Source organism: Chlamydotis macqueenii, chromosome 3, assembly GCF_036417535.1.
Source record: "Chlamydotis macqueenii isolate bChlMac1 chromosome 3, bChlMac1.mat, whole genome shotgun sequence".
NCBI classification, from domain to species: domain Eukaryota; kingdom Metazoa; phylum Chordata; class Aves; order Otidiformes; family Otididae; genus Chlamydotis; species Chlamydotis macqueenii.
This window is the reverse complement of record NC_141558.1, coordinates 10,831,021-10,857,945: the sequence shown is the minus strand read 5'-3', so window position 1 is coordinate 10,857,945 and position 26,925 is coordinate 10,831,021. Positions and strand designations below refer to the sequence as shown.

Sequence of the window (26,925 nt, the reverse complement as noted above, 5' to 3'; positions counted from 1 at the left end):
CAGACCACACCCAGGAAATTTGAAGAGCACAAATTTGTCCATAGCAGAAGTGTGCAAGCAACCTGTGCCCTGGCACAGTTTAAAGCACCAATACAGATGTGCCCAGAGACTCTTCCTTCAAACACCCATTAACTAACCATTTGCTGTATTACCAGATTGATCTAGCGCAGGGTCTATTTCCCACATACAGAAGCCAGTGCCAATTAGGCATATCATCCTTCATACTGATGAGAGAACAGAGTTAATATTACATCATTGTGAGAGTTTCACTCTGTAGCCTTAATAGTCTTCTAACACAAAAGGTTTCATGTTGTATAGAAATTACCTTTTCAATGCACTTTTCTGGCAGGAGGGAAGATATGTTTGTCACTTGTTTGCAGCATCTTGGTACTGGAACAACTGGAGGCCAGGGGGGAGGAAGTCCATCAAGGGACAGATCCCACCTCAAGGCTACCACCACCTTTTTGCAGCAACTACAATTTCCTAAACTCACCTTCCTCAAGCCTGAGGAAGGAAACTCAGTTTGACAAGTATGTTTCTTTATCAGGTCATCAGGGTGTTTGTTAAGTGACAAAACCAAATAATCCTTTTTCGTGGAGGGTTCTGTTGAAAAGTGACTTTCCTTTTATAAACTGGCCCAAGTCTCTCTCAGTCATGTCTGTTTTCTATGTGTGATCACTGCAGGGGAGGGAGGGGAGTCAAAGTGATTCAGCGCTTGGAGCCTCATCCAAGACTCTGCACAGCTTGGATCACCGTTGAGAAGCAGGAGGATGACAGGAGACTCTGCTAGCAGAATGCCTCAGATTGTTTGTCCTTGCACTTAATCCACTTTATGCTTCGTCTCATGCCAACACTAGCAGCAACCAGCAGCTTTGAGACACTGGAGTTTTTGTGTAGCTCTTGCACGTTATTTTGCTTCAAATTTTCCTCTCAGTGTGGACTACTTTTTTTTTTTTTTTCTCTTTGTGATGTATGTGGTGGTTATGAAAGGTGTGCCTGTGAAAACAATACTGACAAAGGATTCAGTTCAGTTCACTGGGGAATACAGCAGGAATTATACTGAAGATATCCAGCTATTGTAGAATCATGGAATAAATTAGGTTGGAAGGGACCTCTGGAAGTCATCTTGTCAAAACGTGCTCAGAGCTTCAAAGTTAGATCAGGTTGCTCAGGACTTTGTTCAGTCATGTTTTGAAACTCTTCAGGGATGGAGCTTGCACAGCCTCTCTGGGCAATTATGCCAGTGGTTAACCACTGATCGTGAATTTTTTTTCTTTGTATTCAGTCAGGATTTCCCTTGCTCTAGATTGTGAGCATTGCCTCCTGTCCTTTTGCAATGAACATCTGAGAAGAGTCCAGCTCTGTCTTCTCTGCAACCCTCCTTTAGGTAGCTGGACACAACAGTGAGATATCCCCTCCACCCTTGTTCCTCAGGCTGAGCAAACCCAGATCCCCCGGCCTCTCCTCCTACCTTGTGTGCTCCAGCCCCCGACCAGCTCAGTAGCCTTGACTGAACTCATTTGAGTTTGTCCGTGTCATTCTCGTACCAAGGGGCCAAAACTAGACACAGTACTCCAGCAAGTGACAAACAGAAAGGAATAATCATTTCCCTCAACCTGCTGCCACACTTTGGCTGATACAGCCTAGTGCACAGTAGCCTCATTGGCACAGTGGCACACTGTGGACTTCTGTCCCATTTGGTGTCCATGGGCCCTCTTCTGCAAAGCTGCTTCTTAGCAGCCAGTCCCCAGCCAGTACTGGTACGTGAGGTTATTCCATCCCAGATGCAGGACTTTGTATTCTTTTTTGTTGAGCTTCCTGAGGTTCCCATAGGCCCATTTCTTCAACTTGTTCCATTTCTCTGAAAAGCAGTCAAATCTCCAGCACACTCAGCTTGGCACCATCCACTGAGATGCCTGCCATCCCATCGCCTGGGGCACAGATGGAGGGGTTGAACACCATCCATCTCCGTACTGACAGCTGAGGAACACCATTCAGCACTGCCCACCAGCTAGACTTCAGCTCATTAACTACTCACCTCCAAGCCCATCAGTCCAGCCAGCTTTTCAAGTCACCTTGTATTCCACATCTCCACAGTCTGGCTACAGCTATGTTACTTCTTCTGCCTGGGGACATTAACGTTGCTCTGTGGTGGAGGACGCAGTTGCAAAAGTTGCAGCACAGAGATCAGAGGCAGGAGAGCTGGGCTGTTTCCCGGTCTCTGCTGTGTGACCTCCAGTAAGTCACCCAAGCTACAGAAACCAGATGCTACATGTTGTTTAAATAAGTCAACCTATCCCAAAGGCTATAGATGCAGCTGTTTCTAGGGCAAATCTTGCTTTTGTGACAGCTGAACTAACAGCACTGCCAACAACAGGAGCCCATGCCCAGAATTAATAAATAAAAATCATAACAAATTAAAAAAAAAATACTTCTGTAAAGATGTTCCACTCCAGCACCTAAATCTTAGGATAGAGTCTCAGTCTCAAGCTTAAGTCCTCCTCTCTATAAAGCCGTGGCAAGATGACCCAAATTTGTATGCTGCAGGAGTGCCAACAGTGCCGCTTCAGCATTGCATGTGAATTAAGAATAAAATAATGCAATCAGCTACAAAACTTCTGATGCCGTATCAGTCCCCCCGGAGGGTGACTTGCAGACGAGCAGCAAGCCATGGCAGTGACTAGATGATCTCTGTGAATGATGCAGCATGCAGGGTTGCCTTCACAACCTGCTCTGTTTTGAGCACCAGTTAATAGCAAAAGCACAGAAAGTTGTTTCCAGTGTCAAGATGCACAAAACTTGAATAACTTTTGACAGCTCCATAGGATGACACAGGCGCTACACAAGGACTCAAACTGACCAGAGCAGAGGTAGGGTCAGAAATCAGCTGCAGAGAGGCGAAAGCATCACAGCCATCCCATTGCTGAAAGGGCCTTTTTCTCCCCACATAAAGGCTCAGGAATATCATTGCCATCATTTCACATCAGGATTTGGGGGAGGCAGGCACCTTTGTGTGTAGTTTGTTATCAGGCATTCCTCTTTGCATGTGTTTTCTTCACGTATCTGTAACACATGGCAACATCCTAGGTCCCAAACAGGGATAGCATATAGCATCTGTGACAGGGCAACAGTCCTTCTCTAAGCCCTTTGTCCATGTTATTGGCTTGCTTTCCTGCTACCAGGAAATCCGGACTTAGCCTGAAACTCCACCGAGGTGAGTTTGACGGAGCTGCAAAATAAGTTGTATGGATACTCAGAGGTTTGCCACGGCCTGCAGACACATTCACCTCCTCAGCCACAGATGCCCACTGCCCCGAACCGTGAGGAAGTTTCCTGCACAGAGATCCCAGAGAAAAATCCGTTAACGTGGCTCCACCCTGAAATTCGGCCCTGGAGGGAAAGAGGGTCCCCGAGCCCCAACTCAGAGCAGTGCGTGAGGGGCGATCACCGCCAGAACAGGCACGGCCCCCGCTCGTCCATAAGGAGGAGAAGGGAGACACCTAATGGGAACAGGCAAGAAAAGCACCCGCAGCACAAGTATACCCGGGGACGGGAAAGCACCGGTGAAAATGTGCAGGTTTGCCTGTGGCGGCCCAGGGAGGCCTAAAGGCATTTGGGAAGGGGTCTGATGCCAGCAGCCACACGTCCACGCTGCCTCTCGCAGCCGTGATGGGGCCTTGCCGCGGGCGGCACGGGCGCCATTTTCTGCGGCAAAGCAGCCCCTCACCTGCTGCACGCATGGAGCCCAGCTCTTCGTGCAACCCTTCCTGCACCCCAGCGCTGCGGTCTTCCTGTGAGGAGCGGCCCATGGCGTGCGGTCAGGGGGCTCGCAGGCCGTCTGAGCCCGCCCCGGCCAGCTGAGGGGCAGCACTGCTGCTGGGGCACTGCCGCTCTGCTCAGGGGTCCCAGCCGCACCATGGCTGCACAACCAGGAGAGCAAAGAGGAAGTGAAGGACCCTCGGAGCTGTGAGCAGGTATTGCTCTTAACGCTGCACTTTGAAATACAGCCAGCCGAGGCAGCTGTTGTCCTACCCCTACACCAAAGAATCTTTAAGGTTGGAAAAGACCTCCAAGATCAAGTCCAATCATCAACACCACCATGTCCATTAAACCATGTCCTGAGGTGCCACGTCTACACGTTTTTTGAACACCTCCAGGGATGGTGACTCCACCACTTCCTTTGGCAGCCTGTTCCAGCGCCTGACCACTCTTTCAGTAAAGAAAGTTTTCCTAATACCCAATCTAAACCTCCCCTGCCGCAACTTGGGCTATTTCCTCTCGTCCTGTCACAAATTACTTGGGAGAAGAGACCAAGACCCACCTTCCTACAACATCCTTTCAGGTAGTTGTAGAGAGCAATGAGGTCTTCCCTCAGCCTCCTCTTCTCCAGAGGAAACAATCTCAGTTGCCTCAGCTGCTCCTCATAAGACTTGTGCTGCAGACCCCTTACCAGCTTCATTGCCCTTCTCTGGACATGCTCGGGTAACTAAACGACCTTCTTGTACTGAGGGGCCCAAAACTGCACACAGTATTCGAGGTGCAACCTCACCAGTGCTGAATACAGGGGCACAATCACTTCCCTACTCCTGCTGGCCACACTGTTCCTGATACAAGCCAGAATGATGGTGGTTTTCTTGGCCACACTGCTGGCTCATGTTCAGCTGACTGTCTACCAGCACCCGTCATGGCTACAGGTGATGGTAGTATCATGCATAAGATCAACCTGGATAACAGGGGACAATGGACATCGGCGTTGTTTCTGACAGCAACCAAACTGGCAAGGGAACCAAAGAGGATAGACACCACAGGTAGCTCCACACATCTCTCTCCCTCTCATTGTGGACCACAAGAGCCAGGTCCTACTGAGAGGAAGAGAAGTCTTGACAGGTCCCAGGAAACACAGACAAAGACCAAATTCCTATGGTGCAGCACCAATTTATTTCACTGATTTCTGCCCACAGAAAGGCCACATAAGCTGCCAGCAATTTGAGACAGTGAATCCATAGACCATCTTTCCAAACAGTCTTTAGCTCACAGGGAGACTGAGCCTGGTGAATTATAGCCCCTCTCGAGTCACCCTGCAAGCATTCGCTGCTAATCACTTGTAACTGTCCTGGGGAGCAAACACTGGTCCTATTTTACAGATGGAAGAAGTGAAGTTGTCCCTGTGCCTGCCCCTGGCCGAGAGGATGCAGCAGGGCTCCAGCTCATCAAGTTGCTGGAGGCAGTTCGTGTCCTCCAAACAGTGAAACAACAAGAACAATTAGCTGGCGAGGCTGAGAGGTAGATCACCTCCAAACAGGCAAGCGTGGAGATCTCACCAGAGAAGAGAGCAGCCGTGCAAACCGCTGAGTGAAATCAGGAAGAAACCTCACAGATCATTGTTAATGACAGCTGCTCAGCAAGGAACAAAGTGCTTCATACTGGTCATGGGCCGAAGCCCACGGTTGTCCATGCTGGCCGTCATCTTAGACAGATGTACAGCATTAGCTTGCCAGGGATTTCGAGCTTTTGTAGTCTTAACCCCTATTGCGGTAACCCGAGATAGGAAATAAAAAGCGACTTCTTGCCAGCATTCCTGGATGCGCTTCAGAGTGAGAGCTGTCTGCTCCTCTCTGGCCAAGCCGTGCCTATAACTGCGTGACTGTCAGAAAGCACATGAGCGTTTTTGCGGTGAAAATGTGACTCAGCAAGTTCTGCACTCAGCTGGATGTTTGAGGCGGATGTAGGTGTCTGAGACAGGCGAAATACCACCAACCAGCTGATGATAGCTGACCTCCGTGGGAGGCAGCCGCCCGCCTGCCCGAGCTGCAGCCAGCGGCAGTGCGCGTACCTGTCAGGAATGGGACAGGGGTACGCTGCGTTACGCAGCGCAGAGAGAGTAGAGATGTTGCAGAAAGATATGAAGATGAATAATATGGGTATTAGGGATAGTCAAGGAAAAGGGTATGGGAAAGGAAGGAGCACAGGGCTCCTCTGCAGGAGAACGGGAGAGGGGAACGACGCTTTGGGATGGGTTATCTTAAGAGGGAGCAGGGAAGTTACCCTGATAATAGGTCAGTATCTGTTGTGGCACTGACTGCAATAAGCATACCAATAAAATACCTAATCTTTAGCAGAGCCAAGCTTTTTTTCTTGATTCTTGCCAGTGAAAGGCTGGGCACCCTTGGCACAGGACTCTGGAGGTAACAGGGAGGAGAGAAGCAGGTCTGGGCTCTGCATGCCCAGAGTCTGGAAAGGCTTTGCTTGTTTTAAAATCTTACTGAAATAAATGAGATTTAAGCAAAGGCTTAACTGCTGCACTCAGTAGAGATGCTTTCTTGAATCAGGCCCTTCATCAAGAAATGTTAATTAGCTGTATTTCTTTCCCAATATGTTTCCCTGTGAGGATAATTTAATCATCTCTGAGGTGCTCAAGTATGTTAGTGACAAGGCTACATAGCCACCTGGGCAGGGAGAGCGCTGAACCGCTCAGACCCCAGTTCTGCCAGTGGTGCTCATGACAAATAGTGTGTTTATTTCTCTGAGTAGCCTCGAGCTACTTCAGGAAGACTGCTGCTGAATGGAGGACTGCTCCTCACGAGAAGGATGACAGACTCATGTTGGGCTGCCAACTTCTTCATATCAGGACTTTACAGACAACTCTGAAGACCACCATCGTGCTGACATCACAGGCACTAGAGGAACATACAGTGGATGCTCCACCTCCTCCACCTGGATGCAAAAAAAAAGTCACGTGCTTTTGGCGGAAAATAAACCCATACAGTCAAATACCAGAGTGAGGTGGGGAAAAAATCAGACAAATTAAATAGATGGATCAGATTCCAGAACACCCTGAAGGCCACTCCATGCAGTATCTGCCGGAGGGAAGGTGGGAGCAGCGTCGCTCCTCCAGGGACAGTGCCAAGCTACCAGTCTCTTGTCAATTAATCCTGGGGAGAAGGAGGCGGTGGAGAACACCCTGCCAATTGTAAATGTGGTGATGGGGCATTGGGGGCATATATATGCATCATTAGTCATCCGCAAGAATTTTGTTTTTGTAACCTCTGCATTTTTATCTGTCACTTTGAGCAATAAATATGCACTCCCGCCAGTGATTTGACATTACACTTGCTTTGGATGGTTGCCTTTCCCAAATATTAATAGTAACTCATTGTGGACACAGCATTGGTATTTAGTTAGATCAGACCAGCTTCTTTTAAAAAACAACTTTTCGTATAAAGAGAACAGATGTTTTTAATTTACACAAAGAACAAAAACAAAGTTCTATTGTTCAGTTACAGTGAACACAAACATTACAGGCACACAGAAATTAACACCAATAGCACATTAAAAAAAAATTAAAATCCCATCATTACACAGGTTTGCTTATTTGCGCTTTTTCCACCACTTTAACGATTTACTGGCATGCAATGATAGCAAGTGTTGCTTTTTGGAATTCATATGAATTTGAGTGTGGCATATTTTAAAGATAAAAACGGCATAAACACAAGGTCACTTTCTAAACACACATTATATAGACAATAATAATAATAATAATAATAGGTTTATAATAACAAATGAGGAATGTAAACCCTCACAGCCCAGGGCATAAGCCAACTACTGGCTCATGGGGATAGGAAGAAATTGCCTCTTTGAGCTGATTATTCTGTAGCTGATCCTTACACAGTATATTTTCCTCTGCACCATCTGCGCACAACAGTAAGGCCTCAGCCCTCTGCAACACAGTGTGTGCATACGAAAATGAACAGAGCATTTTGGTCACATCAGTGAGATTATCTTGTAGTATTATACAAAGTTAAACAAGAACTATCATTATGCACTTTTATTCCCCCTCCTTATTTTGTCCAGTAATGGGTGTCACTTTAATTTATCCCACACTCAGACTACGTGTCAAACTATAGGCTTACCTAAGAACATCACACGGGACCTAGTGAAAAAAAAAAGCCTTCCTTGCATTTTAACCAGTCAGAAAAAAATAAAGTTATAATTAAAAGACTTGAGACAAAAAAAATTAAAAAGCCTTTTTCTGTAGCATTCAGGTGACGTGGGGATTTCAGTGCCACAGAACAACAGAAAGACAAACACCATGACTCAAAGAGCTGGAGCCTTTTTCCACCACTGAAAGCAAGCCTCCCTGGGAGAGGTGCTATATGTGTGCTGCTCCAAGTGGCTGGTTTTAAACTTTCAATCACATTATATAATACAAAACCCAGTTCCAGACCCATGCAGGAAAAAAAAAAAAAGAGAAACCAAAACATTACATTCATACAGTACCTTACAGCTCAAAAGAACCCAAGCCATGAATCATCTTATCCACCACAGAATGCCATCATCTCAACGACGAAACACAGCAGCTGTTTATTACCCTACAAGAACATTAAGATGGGTGCATTTATGCAGCCAAAACAGCAAGGAAAACTGAGTAGACAAATATAATAACCTGGAATTCACAAGCTTATCCTCCCTACCTTTATAATGAGTACCAGAGGGACTTTAGGGACCACAAGCAGCTGATGCTTCCAGCCGCCCCATGCTAACAGTGCTTTCCGCAGCACTTAAGCGATCCTTGGAAGCCAAAAGCATTTGACCTGGACTTGCTTTGCTTTGCTTGGTTGACTACGAGGCCAAGAGCTGGCTATCGCACACTGACCACAATTGCTGTGTCACATCCAAAGTCGTTTCTGCCACATTTAGAACCACGACTAATGCCAGAAACAAAGTAATGACGGTGCTCTGAGTTGTCCAAAGATCTTGAAATTCATCTCCTCTCTGCTTGTGCAAAGGAGGCAGCTAATTGCAGTTGTGTACCTGTCCTGATGACTGGCAGTTTGTTAATAAATTGCTATCACGCTCTCTCAAACATGGCTCCCTCAGACTTTGACTCTCAGTATCTCGGAGAGATGCTACATCGCTCTTGGAAGTGGCTTATCAAAATTGGAACTGTTTGCTATCCAAATATACTGAAGTTTTCACTCAAAATTCAAAAATCTCATTATTACACCACACTCATCACTGTGGTATCTGAGTACTGCCATTTCCAGACGAATTCCAGTCCCAGCTGGATTCAATGAAGAGTCACTCTGAGTGCGGGGACGCAGAGTTAATGCAGGCCAGGATCACGCAGCGAGTCCTGTGTGGGCTCGTGAGAAGTTTGTTGCAGAAGTTGGACTTCAGCTCCTGCTGAATGAGAAGGGGTCTTGTGGCCAAAGGACATTCATTAGGAGATTGCTAAAGCCCCGTGGCTCCGCTCCAGAGAACTCACACAAGCGTGCCACCAGCTCCTGCTGTACAAAGTGAGTGTGTCTGGCTGGCCGGTGGCTTGGGTTCTGCAGATACTGCAGAGGTCCTCTGAGAGAGGGGAACAGAGGAGAAAATTACGCTGATTGCACCGTGTCCTGTGAGCGGATGTGCCCATTGGCTTTTGTTTATCTCGAAGCAGTGTGAAGTATACTGTAAAAACAATCTCATTTCTACAGCACAGCTGTGCTCATGGATGTGAACCAAAGTAAGGTAAAATGCTTGGGTAATGCCCCAAAATGTGGGCCAAAAGGAGATTGAGCCCTGTTTTTCAATGGCTAAAATGTCAACCTAAATGTACCATACTTCTCACCCGACCATAGCTCATCCAGGCCATGCAAGCTGTATTTTTAGCTCACCAAACCTCTCAGCCTTTCTGCTTCCTGGAGCGCTTGCAGTCCCAGAGCCACAGCTCCCACCAGGTGCAATGGCTTTCTCTTCCCAGGCAATATGTTTGGATGTTTACAGACCTGCACAAGGTCTGACTGATTCAGTGATATCGGAGCATTTCTAAAAACAAGATGTTTTCACCAAAACACTGTTCGATAATCAAACAAATCAAAGGGCAACCTAACTGGATCCACAGAAGAAGAACGTGTAGCTGCCAAAGAACTGCTGTTATCTCTGGCATGGCTCGGTCACTGGACATTTCACAGAAACAAAAATGTATTTCCTGTGCAGACCCCATTAAAATACCTCCAGGAAAATGTTTCATGTACTCTTAACACGTGAAGCCAAAGCTACCCAACTGGCTTGTAAGGAATGAGATTGCTTCACAGGGGTTGATGGAAAGCACCAAGCACCCTCTGATGCACTCATTAAAATTAGGCTCAGCAGCAGCATCTGACCTTGGAAATAGCTGGCAGAAGGGTGCTCTGCCCTCCCAGCCAGAGGGAAGCTGCCTCCCACTGCCAGAAGCTCAGATAACGTTGGAGGACACTGCAGGATTCAGCCCAGGCGTCCCTCCACGACAGAAGCCACCAGCCTCTCCTGATTCACACACAAGGTCTGGAGGAGACAGCACGATCTCTGTTGTAAAAGGTCAGCTATACCTTTCCTCCTGGGTCTGACCAAGTTTACTCTCCACAGCTGGGTAAGCTTTACTTGAAAGGGAGGAGGACTCTGCTGCCCATGCACAGGTCTGTGGGGACAGATGGAGGCTGTGGGTTACTCACTATGCAGGTAATGAGACTTCGGTTGCTGCCGCGTTCATTTTCTGTCTCGATTGTTTTTTTTTTTCCTCTGTTCACCCCATCATTTGTTCATGTACTTATACTGCAGGATCTGGCTGCTTTTCTTGCTGTTCTGGCTGGGACAAGGGAGGCAGATGGCTCCCCCAGGTCGGTGAAACATGATAAGAGGACAATCGGGAGAGGCAAGGAAGAGAACTCGGTTATTTTGCTTGTAACAAGATGTGTCTCTTCTCTGCCCTCCAGTCCCACTGGCTCATCTGCTCTGTATGTGCTCTCACCAGGTTTTGTAGAGAGCAGTTGCCGCTCCAGGATTTTTTGGATGAAACTGAATAAACTCTTTCTCCAGGGAAAGTTCTTCCAGCTTGAAATCAATGGTGAGTCCCAAGTGCCTGCCCTGAATACCATGAAGGCTGGGGAATCACCTAAGTGACCACAGAGTCTGTGATCTGGATGCTGCTGCCATCTATGTGATAATTGGTAACCCACCCCAAAAAACTTGCAGAACATCCTTGCCACCTAGACCTGGCCTCTCGCACCTCAATTTGGCCAATATGCCTACATATGAGTAAAGCTTGTATCTGCAGCCACAGTCCCTTTTGCCCCTTACAGCTAACATGCTGGGGAAAGGAGAAAGGATGGTCTGAGGAGGAAGAACTCAAGTTTGCCTTGTATTCTTTCCTCTGCTGAGCCCTTACATATGTCTAGCAATGAAAACAAAGGCAACATTGCAGCTTGGGTTTGTCCTGGACAGCAGAAATGACAATAGCAGTGAAATACATTTTCAACGAGTGCTGAGTGAGTGCTGCAGCAATTAAAGGATTTTTTAAAATTTCCTTTTTATTTAACACCACAATGTAGTTAAATACCCTGTTTCAGATTGAACAAAGGGTTTCCTCTTTACTGAGGAAAACAAAAATCTACTTAACCAAAATGAAAACCAGAAAATGTTCACATCATATTGAACAAAGTATGTGATTTCACCCCAAACCAGATTTCTTTCTGTTGAGATCAGCCTACTTTTTTTCTGGGTTTTGGGTTTTTTCAATTGATTTGGAGCCAGAACTGAAAAAGTCAAGTACAGCAAAGGTGTGGGGAGAAGCAATAGTATTTATGAGAGCAACTGATACCGCTGGAAAAAACAGACCAGCCTTCAGGCACAAAAAGGTTGTTTGTTTCTTCCAGCTCTATCAGCTGTCTCATAAAAGCTATTCCTTCTTCCAAAATTCCTCCCACTTATCTCCTTAGTCTATCCTGGCTGCAAGAATACATCTACTGAAACAGCAGTTACTAGTACTGTTCGACGTACAAAGATGACAGACAAATCTAGAAATTACAATGGCAGCTTGTTAAATCCTATCTATTTGTACAGATTCTTGTGTCTAACCCAAGACTAAAATAGTTCCTTAATCAGAGGGCAGATAATTAACAGAATATGATGTTATTAACTCTACCAGCATCAAGAGCTGAGTGCAGCCAGCTCCCACTGTGCCTGTTACTTGGCTCCTCTATAGGTTTAACAGCATGCTCTCCATAATAGTATTTCAAGGTGGCTGTGGCACAAACTTCAGGACACAAAGAAATGGGCATTGAAGTAAACATAATGTGGGTGAGTTTGAGACATGTCAGACTATCTCATGCACTCGAGGACATACCAGCACATCTTCACCAGCTCCTCAACAACACATGTCTCTGGACAGAACCCAGCCCAGCTGAACCTCTTTCAGGACAGCTGCTTGAGGGGGCCTCAGGACCACGCTGCCCTCTAACTTGCTCTGAGCTTTCTATCCCATGCATCATTCTCTTCTTCTGTAGATCCTTATGCTGGGCCCATTCTGCTGGATGAGAAAATAGCATCTCGCTGTGGCTACGTCCTGTCAGAAGACGTATGGGGCAACCCCGTCTTCCGTGCGTCAGTGCTTGGCTGTCACGTGGCCAACGAGGTAAGACCCAGAGATGAGCTGGAAACAACTTCAGACAGTCCATCCTCTCCAAAAAGATAAGATTGTGGTATTGTATGGCATTTCACTGGCACATTTTGAGAACTCAAGAAATAGTCAACTCAAGGAGTTAGCGTTGATGGTGTGTAGAAATGAATAGGCAATGGCTCTCCAGTATGAGGTTTGTTCAGTGTGACTGACATGGGATTTCCTCTCTCTCCATGAAATGACACTTAGCCTAATGCTGCTGACTAGCTGCCAGTTCTCAAGCATATCCTTGTAGCTGCTGATTTGCCAGAGAGTTTCTTGAAAGCCTCTCTGGAAAGAAGTAGGCATCTGCTTGAAAAGGCAACATTTGCAGTGTGATTCTGGCAGATCATTTCCTGGCTTAATTTGTGTGGTAATGTGCCTGTTAACACATGCCTGGGAACATAGATCATATGCATCTATTAGACCCAGATTTGTCTCACGTAACTTTAGCCATCTAGAAGATAATGTCTGGTCTAAACTAGTTGGTTTTGCTTCCACAATAGTCAATGGAGAAAAACAGGCATCTCCGGAAAGTGATTCACCCCTTCCTAAAATATTTGTAAAAGTTTAGCCTGGATTTCTAACTTCTAAATGTTAGTTGAGATGCAACATACCTAGAAACAGAACACATCAGAGTAGAAACTTCATTGCTTGTCCATGTTTAGTCTGTCTGATCCTGGAAGAAAAAATAAGGTAAAACTTTACGGGCAGAGGTTATGATAACAAGAACGGGGGGGTGTACAGTGTGCTGTGCAATAACCAGGGTTTCCAGACTAGAAATTTCTCTGGAAAGGTTTTGCCTTTTTCTGTAGAAAAATATACATCCATGTCAGATAGAAGTACAGTCCATGGCTTCATGTTTGGCTCCTGGAAAGCTGAAGGACAAAGAGGACCTCTTATTGAAGCTAGTCAAGATAGACACTAAACAGCATTTGTCAGACAGATCTGAACTATCTACATCAAACTAAAAGCTCCAGTACTCTCTCTCCATGAGGAGGCACATAGCAGTCATGAATGGGAAGAACGCAAACCACATGGTGAGGAAAGTCAGACCTTCCCCTGACTAGCTGTTCCTTAATACTGTGACAAGAATAGTGCTGAGATTTGATCTGAGGCAAAGGCTGTAAGTGCAGAGACAATGTCTCTGGCTCAGAAAGCCCTGAGCACAAACCACGTAAGACAAAGTGGTAGGCTGGAGGAACTGTCTCTACAGCTCTCAACCTGTTCTCATCCTTGTAAACCCCTCTCAGAAACAGGACACTGGGCTGAACAGTCCGATGCAGACGCTCCTGGGACCATCTGCTGAGCTGCCTGTTTTTCTTCCCAGGCAGATGAGCTGTTTTCACTGACTGTGAACATCAAGGTCTCCTCATTTGCAAGCATGAGGGCAGCTGTGACCTACACCTACCCTATGTACTGCTCCTACTCTTCCTGGGCTTCAAGAGAAATTGTATGCGAAGAAAACTACATGGAGGTAAAAGCTTTCACACTGAAGGCGAAGCTACATCCAAGCTCCCTGCCAGTAAGAAATTCCCATCAGAAGCTGGTTTTACACCGTGTACCAGGCATAATAGTGACCTGCTGATATTCAGCAGAGCGTGTAACAGTAGTTGCTTATTCATAACACGTTTACATGTCACAGGTATTTTGCAAGCGGTGAAATTCATTTAACTGTACAGATTATGTAAGTCAGGCCATTGCAAGCAAATCAGCAGCCAGGCAGGCCAACCTGTTTAGCTCATGAGAGCTTTACTTTTATGTTGTAAAGTGCTGCAGCACCTGTGAGAATGTCATCCTTATATTTGAAATAATAAAACCTGGAGTTTGCAGAGCTGCACCCCTGTGCGTCACAGGACTCACAGACATCACTAGTGAGATGGAACCTGCCTCCCGCTGGGTGGTACGATTTGGCTGTCCAGCCTGCTACCAGCATCTACACACTTACGTAGAAATAAAGCATTGAACAGAACAAACTTCATTGCCTTTTGTACGCACCTGCTAGAGGCAGGACAAAGAAAGCATATTTATCCTATGCGGACTTGTGGCTGAGCAGTCACGTCTGGCTGTTGCAACACAAACCGTGGTACAGATGTCAGGGGCAAACTCTGACTCCCAGCTCAGTGCCCAGAAGTTGCCTCACTCTGCAGCAGCACATGCTGGCAACCTTACAGCATAGCATCTACCTTAGGTATTGGAGACCCTGCATTTTCAGGTGGTTAGCCTGAATGGTAAGAGGAAATCAGTCTTGTTAAAGCAAATAGCCTGCTTCCCTATACCACTGGTGGAGAGAACCAGATGTCCCTGAAAGCCTCCAGAGAGGGATCTAGTTTACAGCTTACCAGATATGAAACAGGACTTATGATTTACCTGGTTATACAGAAAGTGTTCCCTCTGCTGTTGGTGCACCACCATAAATGTCATGGCTTTAACCTTCATTTTAAGGCCACAGAAATTACCGCTATCGAGAAGCTTTCTGGAAACACTTTAATTACCTCCAGCGAATGTAGATTTCTAAACCCAACAAACACTGGAGAAGAAATCTGAAAGTCCTCTCTCTGCTTCCCATGCCTGTAATAATGCTGAAGATTTTTTTGTTTTCCAAGAATCTCCTCTGTGTCCCCAGGTGTCAGTGAAGACCGATGTCCCTGCAGTTTCAAATGACTACACCGTAGCGTGGATGTCAGCACTGCCAGAGGTATGGAGTCTTTCCTAACTGTTCCTAGCCTGCCTCTTCTTGGTAATCTCATGAGTCATTCTTGGGGCATAGCGCCCATCGAGTGCTGAAAAACCTCTCAAGTTTTCTTAGAGCTCTAGACTGCAAAAAGACGTTTAGATGGGAGAACAGAGCCATATGCTTGTTACATTAGTGGAAACTGTGTTCAAGACAAACAAAGGTAGGTGGTTCTTCACACAATGGGTAGTGAATCTGTCAAACTTCTTGCCAAAAGATGTTGTGGCTGCTAAAAGCTTGCTTGATCTCAAGGAGAGTGTGGAAAAAATGACTGAAGAGAAATCCAGTAAGACATACAAAATACAAAGAAGCTACAGATAGCCCAGGAGTCCCTGAGCTGAAAATTATTTAAGGCTGGAAAGTATTAGGGGGAAATATATACACTTGTCCCATTTTTCTCATGTCTTACTTGCTCCTTACATGTTTCCTTTTTACTATCTCCCCAAATGGTTATCATTTCAGGAGACTTGTCTTTGACACAGTATGGCTATGTATTATAAAAGGTGGCCTGTCATTTGGCCCTTGGACAGCTCCAGCAATTGACAGACATGAAAGCAATCATTTTATTAACAGCACAGGCAATTTGTCCAAGTGGATTTGTTCAAGGTCACTAGCCCAAGTTTCTTACAGGGCTGCTATAAGACTATCTCTAAAGATGCCTTAAAGAGCTATAGAATTCCTTACGCTTATATATATCAAGGGTGTTTCTTGCTTGGAGTGAACTAGTAGTGTCCAGTGCCACTCCATTTACTCCAACTTCTAATAGGAAAATAGATGCTACAATATAATAGGTTTTTTATTAGACTTTTGTAGACTTAGATCTTATGCAGTTCATCTCTCTCTTGCAGACTCAAAATGTTGCATACCAGCTATGGCAACTGATGTTTGTTTCTCCATCAGGGAGAAAGAGAATAACAGTAAGCGATGCAACAAAACTGGGCTACAGCTTCAATAATACGCTGTCCCGAGTGTACCTCCGTGCGCCCTATCACAGCAACGAGTCTGACATCAGTGTGGTGAGTTGTTGCTTTGAATCATCAGACACAGAACTGTGCTGTTTCCACTGCCTCTCTAAGACATCAGTTCTTTTTTTGTGCCTGCATCCCAACAGGTCAATGGTGTAAATATGAACATGGTGACTTCCACTTCCATGTACAGGCAGCGGTGGCTTCTTTTGCTGATTGACACAACTGTCTCCTGTCCTGTTGGTAGGGGTTTCTTCCTTGTTCACCAAAAATAACTGCCTAAGGGGCTTGTAGAAAACACAGTCTCCTCATTTCTCTGTGACCTATTCTGTAAGAGAAGAGGTTTACAAGCTGCCCTCCGAGCAACATGAGCTAAGAGTCCATGGCTCTAGTCCCGGACAAACATGTTCCCTGCTGTGATGCTACATTACTTGTGTTCCTGGTGCAGTGTCGTGCCTTGTGTCTGGTTTCTCAAAGCCCTATGTTAGATGCAGGGAACTGGAGATTAGTTAAACTGCTGCAGAAGGGCCAGGGAGCCTCCCCTGGACTAACTCCACAGCCTTGGCTCTCCACTGTCATACAACTCCACACAGGGAATGCAGTTCTGCATCGTTGGGACTCACCTAGTCCTTTTCTCTGGAGTGACAAAACTAGCCCAGCTTTTTGCAGAACAGTGGTGGCTGCACCTTCTGCCTCTCACAGAACAGTATTAATTTGAAAAATTGATGAGGAAGCAGGATGTTTTAAGTTGTCATGATCTTGAAGCCATTATTTCAAGAAGGCCCAAACAGGTGGCTGTCCCTCATTCCTTTTGCCAGTAAGGGAAAACTCCAGGGACCAGAAGGACAACAGAGCAGGTAACTGGGAGCATGACTGTTGATTCTTCTGAATAAATTAGTTACTCACCTAAAACTGGTGATTCAAGTCTACTTTGATCACCAGGGTTTCTGTGTCAAAATAGCCATCAGTCGGCCAATATCCTACAAGATGTTTAATTAGTGAAAGCTGTACAGGTACCATGGTGAAAAGGAGTCAGGGAAAGACAGCCATTGCATAGCAAAGACTCACTAGTAACTCCAATTGCCCGGCATTCCAGCACTGTCTCTCTAACTCAACAGATGGCATCAGTTTCACTGATACTACGCTAACATGGACTGTGCCAAGTGTTATCCCCACATTAGTGGTTCAAGAATCCACCTTTCTGTCTAAAAACATTTTAATGGGAGTCGATGGCCGAGTCATAGTAAGTCCAGAGGAGAAGAACTACTTCCTGGAGTACAACGAGACACACATCCGAATAACTATCCCTATCGGAGCAGAAGGAGGCAAGCTAAAGGTTAGTATGAACCTGTCACATACTAACACATTTGAGGCCCTGCACCGTGGAAGATGTTTCTAAGTCATAATCATTCCAAATAGAGATTGATCGCTACTTAAAATTCTTAGATATAAGAAATATTTGAAGACCTAGGTGCTCCTTCTCTGTATGTTGAAAGCACCTACTGAGAAACTAAGTATCTCTGATTACAAAGCATGAGAGAAGCAAGAGACTGTCTTTTCTTAATAACCTATAAAGTATGCTAATAAATTAAGAGTGAAGGGATTCCTGGGCACTAGAGTTCAGTTATCTGTGTTGTTAGATTATTAAACTGGTCTTGGGACACTTCTGACCTGGGTCAGTGATGAAACTGGTCCTGGCACACTTCTGACCTGGGTCAATGAGCAATTTCCTAGACAATTTCCATGCAAGCAGCATGAGTTAAGCATGGGACAGACTCCCAACATGTAGTTTGGGTGCAGCCACCTGCTTTGGACATAGTATAATCTATGTCAATCTATAATTTACACATATAGAGGCAGTGTCCAAAGAAATGTCCAGTATAAAGGAACTGGCAATGTTCTCACAAGGCTCTTTACCAGTTTCCTTTGTGAAGATGACATCGGTGTGACTTCGATTTACCCTCTTCAGAAGTTCACTGTTTTGTGTATTAGTGGACACTTACATCACTATGTGTATGTAACACCAGACAGGCTTGGTCTGAAGAACTGCTGGAAGCAGTGACAAACTTTCAGAATGAACTGGGACAGAATGAGAAATGTGACTGGTAGTCCAGGGATTGCAAAAACATAAAAGCAAATATGGTTACTTACTAAATTTAATGAGGACACTCCCTCAACCCTGATACCTCCTTATTGAGAATCTCAGCAGTATCTGAGACAAATATGGTCCAGACAAATGGGCCAAGCAAACAAACAAACAAGACCCCTAGTAAAATTCATCCAAATTGTACTAGAATACCGTTTTCTCTTTCTAGTGTAAGAATTTTAACCATATTCAATCATCTCTCTATCGAGTTATTGAAAATTAAAACTTAATTACAATTTTTACCTGCTAGAGCTCCATATCTGGTGGTGTATACGGAGTCATTTACAGTATTGACTTGTTCTTGGAGCACACGTGGACAGATGCAGATTGGCAAACCACAAAGTATTCTGTCATCAAATCCATCACCACACCTTTCATGCCACAAATACCAACTGTTATCAACAGTAAGTAATTCCTTTCAGTGACTTTTACCAATTTCTTGCTTTTTCTGTGTTATACATTGCTCCATTTGACCTCTGCCATACACCTACATTCACCAGAACGTTCTCAATTTGCTAGCCAAAGCCAAGATGCAAGATTTTATTAAAAACCCCCAAATCTTTAGCCTTAATGGATGCACCATTTATCACTTATCATTACAGGATTAAATGAAAATTAGCAGTTGCTAATGATGAACATTTCTTCCACACTAACACCTGTATTTTTCCAGTGAGCACTGGGACCTTAGGATAAAGATGTTGCGCTGTGCAATTGCCATAATAGGGAGAACTGTCTTAGGATAGCATTCATTGATGGCATTTTCTCCCCAAAACAGCCTGCATTTTTTGTCTTGGGAGTGTGTTGAAATCACTGCTGTGCCAACCAGTGATGCAGTGATATTTTTTAATGATAATTTCCAATGCATTAAGAAACTAAACATCTTTGGAACTGTCTGGATAACTGATGTAGAAAGAAAAATGAGCCTTTTGGCATACATTGTGATAGCTTTTCCATATTTTATGTGGCTGAACTAGATTCTAGATTTCTTTATAGGAAAGTCATTGCACATCATAGTGCACCTCTAGAAAGTCACTGAACCCACTTGCTATAAAGTTGTATTTGTTGTTAATCTCCTGCAGCTTGAAGCAATTCTCATGTACTCAGAGTATTTCAGATCTGACTAGAACACAAACACTCATTAATCAGAGCCATTAAAGAGATGGCTGTTGGCTAACTTTCCTGGAACTTGAATGGGAGGCCACCCCAACTGTCATCGTTACTTGATCCACATCAGCAATAATTTGATGTTCTCTCCCTACAGATACTGTGCCAGAGGAAAGGCTATTTAATGTTGCGTTTGGACACTTTCTTCCTGATGTCTCTCTGGTGGCAATCTCAATAGGAAATGTGCCATTTACCCTGAGGGAAGCTCAGCACCACGGATTTAAGATTTATGAAACTCCCTTTTCTAATAGAACAAAAGGATTTATCCTGGAAGTCTCTTTTGATGATCCGTATGTTCTAAAGGAGGTAAGATACAGCAGATCACTTCAGCAGCTGAGTGGAGGAGGCAGGGCAGTCCCTTTTCAGAACATAGTCTGGTATTTATTCATCAACAATCGCTCCTCAGTCATAAAGGTGTCAATGAGTCTGAGCTCATCTGAATTAAGATTAGAGGCTTGTGTGTCCCCACCTTGCTCTCCCTAGGTCTCAGGGAGACATGCAGCACAAAGTGTGATTAGATGGTATGAAATATGACTTCCTTCTGTGTCTGTCAGCATGACTTATGTCCAAGTGCACACCCAGCAGGAAGAGGTTTGTCAAATCTCTATTAAATGTTGTCCCTTGAAACAGGAATGCCTTGGAAAAATAGATCAGTTATTGCAATCCTGCAAACACCAATTACCAACATCCAGTGATTCCTGAACCTACTGTTTATGCAGAGCCATTTGACCGCTAGCACAGGCCATGCACTGTGCCAGCACGTACAGGCAAGCTCAGGGTATTCTAAATGTAATTTTGTTAAGCTTCAGACCATTTCTAATCTAAATATTTGTAAAAAGTATAAACTCACAGAGGGAATTCAACCTCTCATTTTAGTGGGAGGATGCATAGCTGCAAGTCCTCTACCACTGTTTCAACCAAATCACACAGGTCTGCGATGCTGTTTTCTCTTACAAGGAACAACATTGCACAGAACTTGCACAAATAGTTTTCAGGCTGCAGTCAAACCACAGTTAAATTGCATTAAGGATCAAAGCAAGCCAAAAATTTTCAGAAGTATTTCTTTCAGGTTGAACAGCAGGTTTTGCTTTGGGGGCACTTTTAGTGAAGTAAATTAGTCTGTCAAGAGGAATCTCTCACAGCATCTCCTCACACCTTCTGTCTTACCAATTACTCACTCTCCTGGGTTCAGCCCACACTCTCAGTAAAAAAGAATAAGGATTTGGACTCAGATTGCCCTCTACAAGCTCTTTCACCAGTGGGCTACAGAGGAAAGACCACTGTGTTCACTTCTGCCTCCATTTTCTGAACAGGCACTACACTCTCCGCACTTATGTTTGGCCAAAAGAGCTGCTGAATCCAGTCCAGATTTCTGAATAGTTTTAGGCCAACTGAAACGATGTTTTTGGAGACTGAGCTATTTGCAGGAGAGAAGAGGGTGTTGGAATAATTATTTAGTGCTGCTCAGGATACACATGCCTGTCTGTGCTGGAAGCTGTTGCTACTGCAGCCTTACCCTTCTTTTTTTTTTTTGCAGTATGTGAATAGAAATGAAACAAAATATACCCTCCTCATTAACTACTCTGTAAGTGTGGGTCCGGAGATGACACCCTATTATCATTCTGCAGAGGTGGAGTGTGTGATTGCTGATATCGGTAAGCTTTCCCCTGATATGAACTAATTTGCATCAACAGCATGGATCAGATATTCATTGAATTTTTGAATTTGGTGAGAATGGCTCTAGGCTGAGGATGAGAGCTTTTGGGAAAACCCCACCCTTCAATAGCTCATTATTGATAACATAGCCAACCTGCTGCTTTTCTGATGGCAGCTCTTCTGCATACTGGCAAGACGATCTGCCCTCGAGATACTGAGAGCAATAAAAACTAGTGTGTCAAAGAAGTTGGCCTGCAAACTCAGCAAACAAGATGCCTCATAACTTGAACATACATCTACTGGCAAAACTTTCAGACATTGCTATGAGTTTCAGTTTGTCCTCAAACGCAATTCTGCCTCTGCATCCAGGACAGAACTCAAAGGACTCAAATAAATTGCTGTGAACTCCAAAGACAGCATTTCTGTAAGGAGACAGTCATCCACTAAGGGCTGTACTTAGCAGGTTATTGAAACAGTCAGGAGGTCTAATGGTTATTTTCTCAAACTTCTTAGATTTTGGATGTCACAAAGGTGACAGAGTTTCCTCACTGTCCTATTTTATCTTTGAAATAGCTCTGGGTTTAACCCAAAGAAGGCTGACCAAAAAGATGTATTTACATACATAGCTCAGCTTGCCTTACTGAAACAGGGAGTAGTCCTGGAAGCAAGCTGGCAGGCCACCCCTAAAGCATGAGGATTCCCCATGCCACCAATTATGGGCGGCTACATCCACAACACAGCCAAAGCCCTGCAGACGATGCCAGTATGCACGTAACAGTGCTGCTGCAGTGCCAGTGCAAAATTTACCTGTGACAGAAAGCCCTGCCTGGGTAAAACATCATCACTCAAACTCTCCTGCATTGCTAACTCTTAATTCCCTCTTCTTCCCGCAGAACTACCAGAAGCAGCTGGTTACTGTGATGAAGAAAACCTGTATCTAGCCATGCCTACTTTTGGCTTGCACCAGTATTGGAACCTGTATCTTGGTAACAAGCTCCTGAACCGGCACGTTGCGCTTACCAATGGGTATCTTGCAGCTACCAATTCTACACACCTGATCTTGCAAATACCTCTGTTTGCCATGGGAGTTATCTATGAGGTACATGAACCATGTAGCAATGCCTTCTTTAAAGCATGTACGACTGTTTGCTCACACAGCCACAGCCCTACAGTCACAGTTTGTGGGGCTGCAGTATTAAACACGTTGGAAAACCTCCAGAGGGAAGGAGTCTAAGCCAGTGCAAGTAAGGCAAGAGATATCGGACACAGACCCTTCTGTTAATACCATGCATTATGCAATCTGCAGTGCTAAGTGGTCTCTAAAAGATATGCACCAAGTCTTCAAAAACAAACTCCTCAGTATTTTTAGTAAGATGAGGCAAAATGTCCCATCTGCACTGAGCCAGAAACAATATTTCAATGTAGCTTTTAAGAAAGAAGCTCTTTTAAGGAACTTTTTGTAGAAAAGTTAAGACATGGCAGGGGAAAATTGATGCTGTAATAAACACCTGAACTATTCTACAGTAATCAGCCAAAATTTATCTCTGTGACAGTGACCAATTAATTTATACCAGAAAACTTCTGCCCCCATGTTACAACAGGCTTGAGTCTTCACACTGATTTAACTCTTGTGACTTGTTAGTATTCAAGCGGTACAAGCTAAAGAGCAGAACTTTGCACATATGGACCACGTGCCTTAACAGGAGACCTCTTCCATCACCTCCTTCACAGGAAGTGTCCTTTCAGAAAATTAAAGCAAGGTTTGATGTTGCCCTAAGGAAAGTGAGAACTATGGAGACCTTACAGATGTTCTCCGTTAGCTGCAATTTTAATTCTTCAGCATTTATAAGTAAGTTATGCAAGTGATCAATCAATAAAAGGATCTGTGATTATTTCCTTGAGTTTATAACCAAGTCTCTGCTTTTCTCAGTATGCCACCCAGATGGTACTGTAATGGTATCTGCCGAAATGAAGACAGTTCCTGCCATTGATATGAGTAAAACCAAACTAAGGGATAGCTCTTGCAAGCCTAGAGAGTATAACGAAGGACATGCTTTCTTCAAGTTCCATGTCACTACCTGTGGCACTTCAGTAAAGGTAAGCCCATGGCAAAAGCAGATACACCTGCTAGAATTCTCTGTCTCTCTTGTGTTTTCTCTTTTGTTCCCCTGCCCCAGCTCCTGAGAAGATTCAATTTTTAATGAGCTTCCCATATGCACAGTTCGAAGGTGATCACATTATTTATGAAAACGAAATCTCTTATGAGAAAGAGACTCTTCCAAGACACAGCATCCCGATAATCACAAGAGATCCAGACTACAGGTAGGAGCTACTGCTCACTGACACTGCTGACTTTGGTACAGCTGCTGGAAAGTAAAAGGGGACACAAAAATTACCCTTTCTCCTACTACAGACTGACAGTCTTGTGCTACTATCAAGCAAAAGAGACCCTAGTGCTGGGTGCCTTCCCTAGTGATCCATCCACATCACCACTCTTTGGCTCCGGTACAATGGTATCAAGACCAAATACTGCAGGTAAGCAATTCTCTTCCTCAATTTTTAAACTTCTGTGACTCTTTCTGTTTTAAGTTCCCTTGTTAAGACATGCTCTGCTTCCTAGTAAAGAACCTCACTAACATTTCCCTCTCTGCAGTACACAGAAGGACAAGACAAGCCCTGAATGTAGTTTCAAGAGTATCCAAAGGTAAGTCTCCTTCTAAGAAAATCAGAAAAATTCCAAACGTGTCTTAATTTAAATAAAATTAAACAGCAACAAAATCCACTGACGTTTTCTCGAGATGAATCTTTTGCGGAATTCTACGAGCCCAATGTGGCAATACTCAAGCAACTTGTGGAGCCCATGTTTCTTGAGATGGAGCTGAAAGACGAGAGCCTCGATGCTGAGTTATACCTGGAAAACTGCTGGGTATCCGGGTCTCTAGACTTCAACAGCACCCCAAGATGGAACATCACTGTGGATGGGCAAGTAGTTATTGAATGGCTGATGCCTTCATCAAAGAAGCCCCAATTTCTTCTAGATCTGTTGATCTGTTCTCTCAAATAGGTGTGAGATTAACAGCAGTGAGTATGTTGCAGAGTTCTGCCCAGTAGCTGTTAGCTCCAGGGTGAAACACCCTTCTCATTTTAAAAGGCTAGCAGTAAGGACCCTGGCACATCGACTGGAACAGGTAAGATTAAGTCAAAGGCTCATCTAACCATTAACAGATCCCGTTCTGTGAACTTCTCAAGACCGCTTAAACAATAGCCAATTTAAACACCTCACAGACTTCAGACCTAGCCAGCATTCAACCCATGTAGCCTGACTGGTGCACAGCTTTAATTTAGTCCTCTTCTCAAATCCGCTGTGCAACACAGTTTTGAGATTGGACTGGCTGGAGTAAACAACAGGGTTTGGTATGTAAATGTGATTTTTATGTGGTGTTTCTGACTTTTTATAGGGTCAAAATGGCTAGAACAGAAAAGTCAGCTTCCATGCCATAACATCCACATGAATTCAGCTCTCTTGTCTCCCATCTATCCCAGCCAGTCAGCCAATCTCCTCAGATGCCAGTCCAATGGGCAGGGAAGCAGAGGCATGTGGGTTTGGTCTTACACTTTTGAGGGTCTGCCCTCCTCTAACAAGTCTAAAAAGAGCAAAGAGAACCCAGGACAGTCAGCTGAGAGTGCTTTGCTCCTACTGCACCCAGTTCAGTGGACTCTAGCACAGGTACCAATGTGACCCATGGCAGTGCCCCTGCCTCGGCATCTTAAGTAACAACATAATTTTTTTACTTGGCCTTTCATAAGAGGTTCAACCCATGAACTTGCTAGAAATGAACATGATGCAATTCTGGCTTGTGCTACTTCCTAAGTGCACAGCCACATCTAGCACTAGATTGAGTTTCTGTCTAGCTCTGACACATAGCTTCACTACAGCTCGTGAGGTTTTAACTTCTCCTGTCTCAGCCTCTCAGTTACCAAACTGCCTGAGGGCTTCTTTGACACCAGATTTGAAATTCAAAGCAGGTTCAGCTAGAAGATGCCACATGCAAGTGTTCAGATAAGCCTAAGTCTAATCAGCTGTAACTTCTGCAGAAAGCGGACAAAAGACAAAACAATGCTCTGCAAAGAGGGATTTGATATGGACCAAATGGTACTTTTTCTTCTCCTCAGGTGTATGTGCACTGTTTGGTGGCAGCCTGCTCTCCTACCAACATACTGCCTGGCAGCCCCTGCAGAGGACAGTGCAGCTCAAGCAGGGAGAGGAAGGGTAGGTGTTTGGGAGAAAAAGAGCCATTGCAAAGCACTCCTGCCCTGATATTTTTAAGGGATTTAGGATCTCTGGTTTTGGCATCTGAAATGCCTTGAACATGAAGTGTATAACATTACCTTTAGCTTGTACTTTAATACATTAGCACTTAACATGCAGGATGTATGCATTCTTGAAAAACTACACAAACACACTGTGTATCATTCTCAGCTTTTCCAGGTCACCATTCAGCCAATCTCCAGGGCTACGTACTTGCTGGACCAGTCCGAATTGTTGATCCAGATCTAAGATGATGCATGCCAAGTGAATTTGGTAAGAACCCCGGGCTCTGTGTACTCATCTAGAGAAGTCACCACGCTTTGTGACACAAGCAATGCATAGCCTGTCCTTCAAGATCTTAGAACAGTAAGTTCTGAGACAAGAACTATGGAGCAGGCAGGGTTTGCAGTCTCCTGGTCTAAGCTTGAGGCCATAAAAGCAGGAAGAAGGAGAGCTACCTGCCAAGCCAAACACAGGTGGCATGGCTCTGGAGAAGGTGCCAGCAGTAGAGCAGGTCATCTTGGAGTTGGGCTGTAGTAAGCAGTTTTGGAACCAGATGTTATTTCAACAGGTTTTCAACTGGACTGCCCCCAGCAGTCAATCTGAAAGAAAATGGATCCAAAATTCTGAAAAACAAATAGTAAGGCACAAATCACCATCAAATTCCAAATTCTTTTGAAGGATACAAATCCCCCAAACTGTTAGGGTTTATCCGGTAGCTTCGTCTGCCTTTGGAGAACCAGAGCTATTCAGATGTGTGCTCCAGCCTCACTCCCCACTTCACTCTGTGTGTCTCCAACAGCACCTGAAGGCTCTGCTGTGCTGGCTACTTTCTGAATGGTGCAATCAGACACAGGAGCTACCTCTTCCAGTGAGCACCAGAACTACCGTGCTTGAAGTGAAAAGATCAGATTGTGGGACTCGGGGCAGCACTACAGCACTGGAAAGTGCTAAGGTCTGCTAACAGGATTAGTAAATGTTGTAACTTGTTGTCTCTCTGCAGTGGCTACAAAAAAAAAAAAAAAAAAAAGAAAAGAAAAAAAGAAAGGAAAAAAAAAAAACAAAACAAACCCAGAAAATAACCCAAGGCTGCAAAATAACACCTCTTGTTTCTTCCAACTGTTGAAATGTGGACTTGCAGATCACTACAGTTATTCCAGCCCTGATTATGGCTGCTACTTGTAACGTTTCATAAAGTGACTGCCAATCCTCCCATGTGAGTGTAAAGTGCAAATCCAAAAAGTCAAATAAAAATATGTGAAAAGTAATGTAAGTGCAGGACATCTCCTTGCTAATGTGCAAAAGCAACCATCTGGTATAGCAGCACTGGCTTCAGAGAGCCAAGGAATCTGCTGCTTAGGGCCCCTTCCACATGCAACACAAGGGCATACTTTTTTTTTTCCCATTAATGCAGATTTTTGTCTGTAACATTGTATTGACCTTGGAAATCTGTTAGTTCCTCACTTTCCTCTCGCCTGCCCGAGTCTGGAAAAG

General features: G+C 44.6%; 1 protein-coding gene across 1 annotated transcript; it reads left to right on the top strand.

Annotated features, from left to right (window-relative positions):
* Positions 1–10,242: 10,242 nt before the first annotated feature.
* Positions 10,243–26,699, top strand: LOC104483772 (uncharacterized). Its single transcript, XM_086744563.1, has 24 exons — positions 10,243–10,306; positions 10,390–10,482; positions 10,582–10,640; positions 10,775–10,867; positions 12,306–12,433; positions 13,788–13,934; positions 15,084–15,155; positions 16,040–16,207; positions 16,303–16,399; positions 17,275–17,492; positions 18,553–18,706; positions 19,564–19,772; positions 21,004–21,121; positions 22,016–22,221; positions 22,854–22,971; positions 23,053–23,219; positions 23,344–23,444; positions 23,536–23,657; positions 23,776–23,826; positions 23,921–24,104; positions 24,187–24,310; positions 25,296–25,392; positions 25,603–25,704; positions 26,234–26,699. Exons 2-23 carry the CDS (start codon positions 10,454–10,456, stop codon positions 25,683–25,685), a joined length of 2,745 nt encoding a protein of 914 aa, XP_086600689.1. The 5' UTR covers positions 10,243–10,306; positions 10,390–10,453; the 3' UTR covers positions 25,686–25,704; positions 26,234–26,699.
* Positions 26,700–26,925: the final 226 nt, after the last annotated feature.

Coding starts and splice junctions, on each gene's coding strand:
- LOC104483772 (XM_086744563.1), top strand. CDS start 10,454: ATGGAGGCTGTGGGTTACTCACTATGCAG. Junction 10,868..12,305: donor CTTCCAGCTTGAAATCAATG/GTGAGTCCCAAG, acceptor CTTCTTCTGTAG/ATCCTTATGCTGGGCCCATT. Junction 23,445..23,535: donor ACAAGAGATCCAGACTACAG/GTAGGAGCTACT, acceptor CTCCTACTACAG/ACTGACAGTCTTGTGCTACT.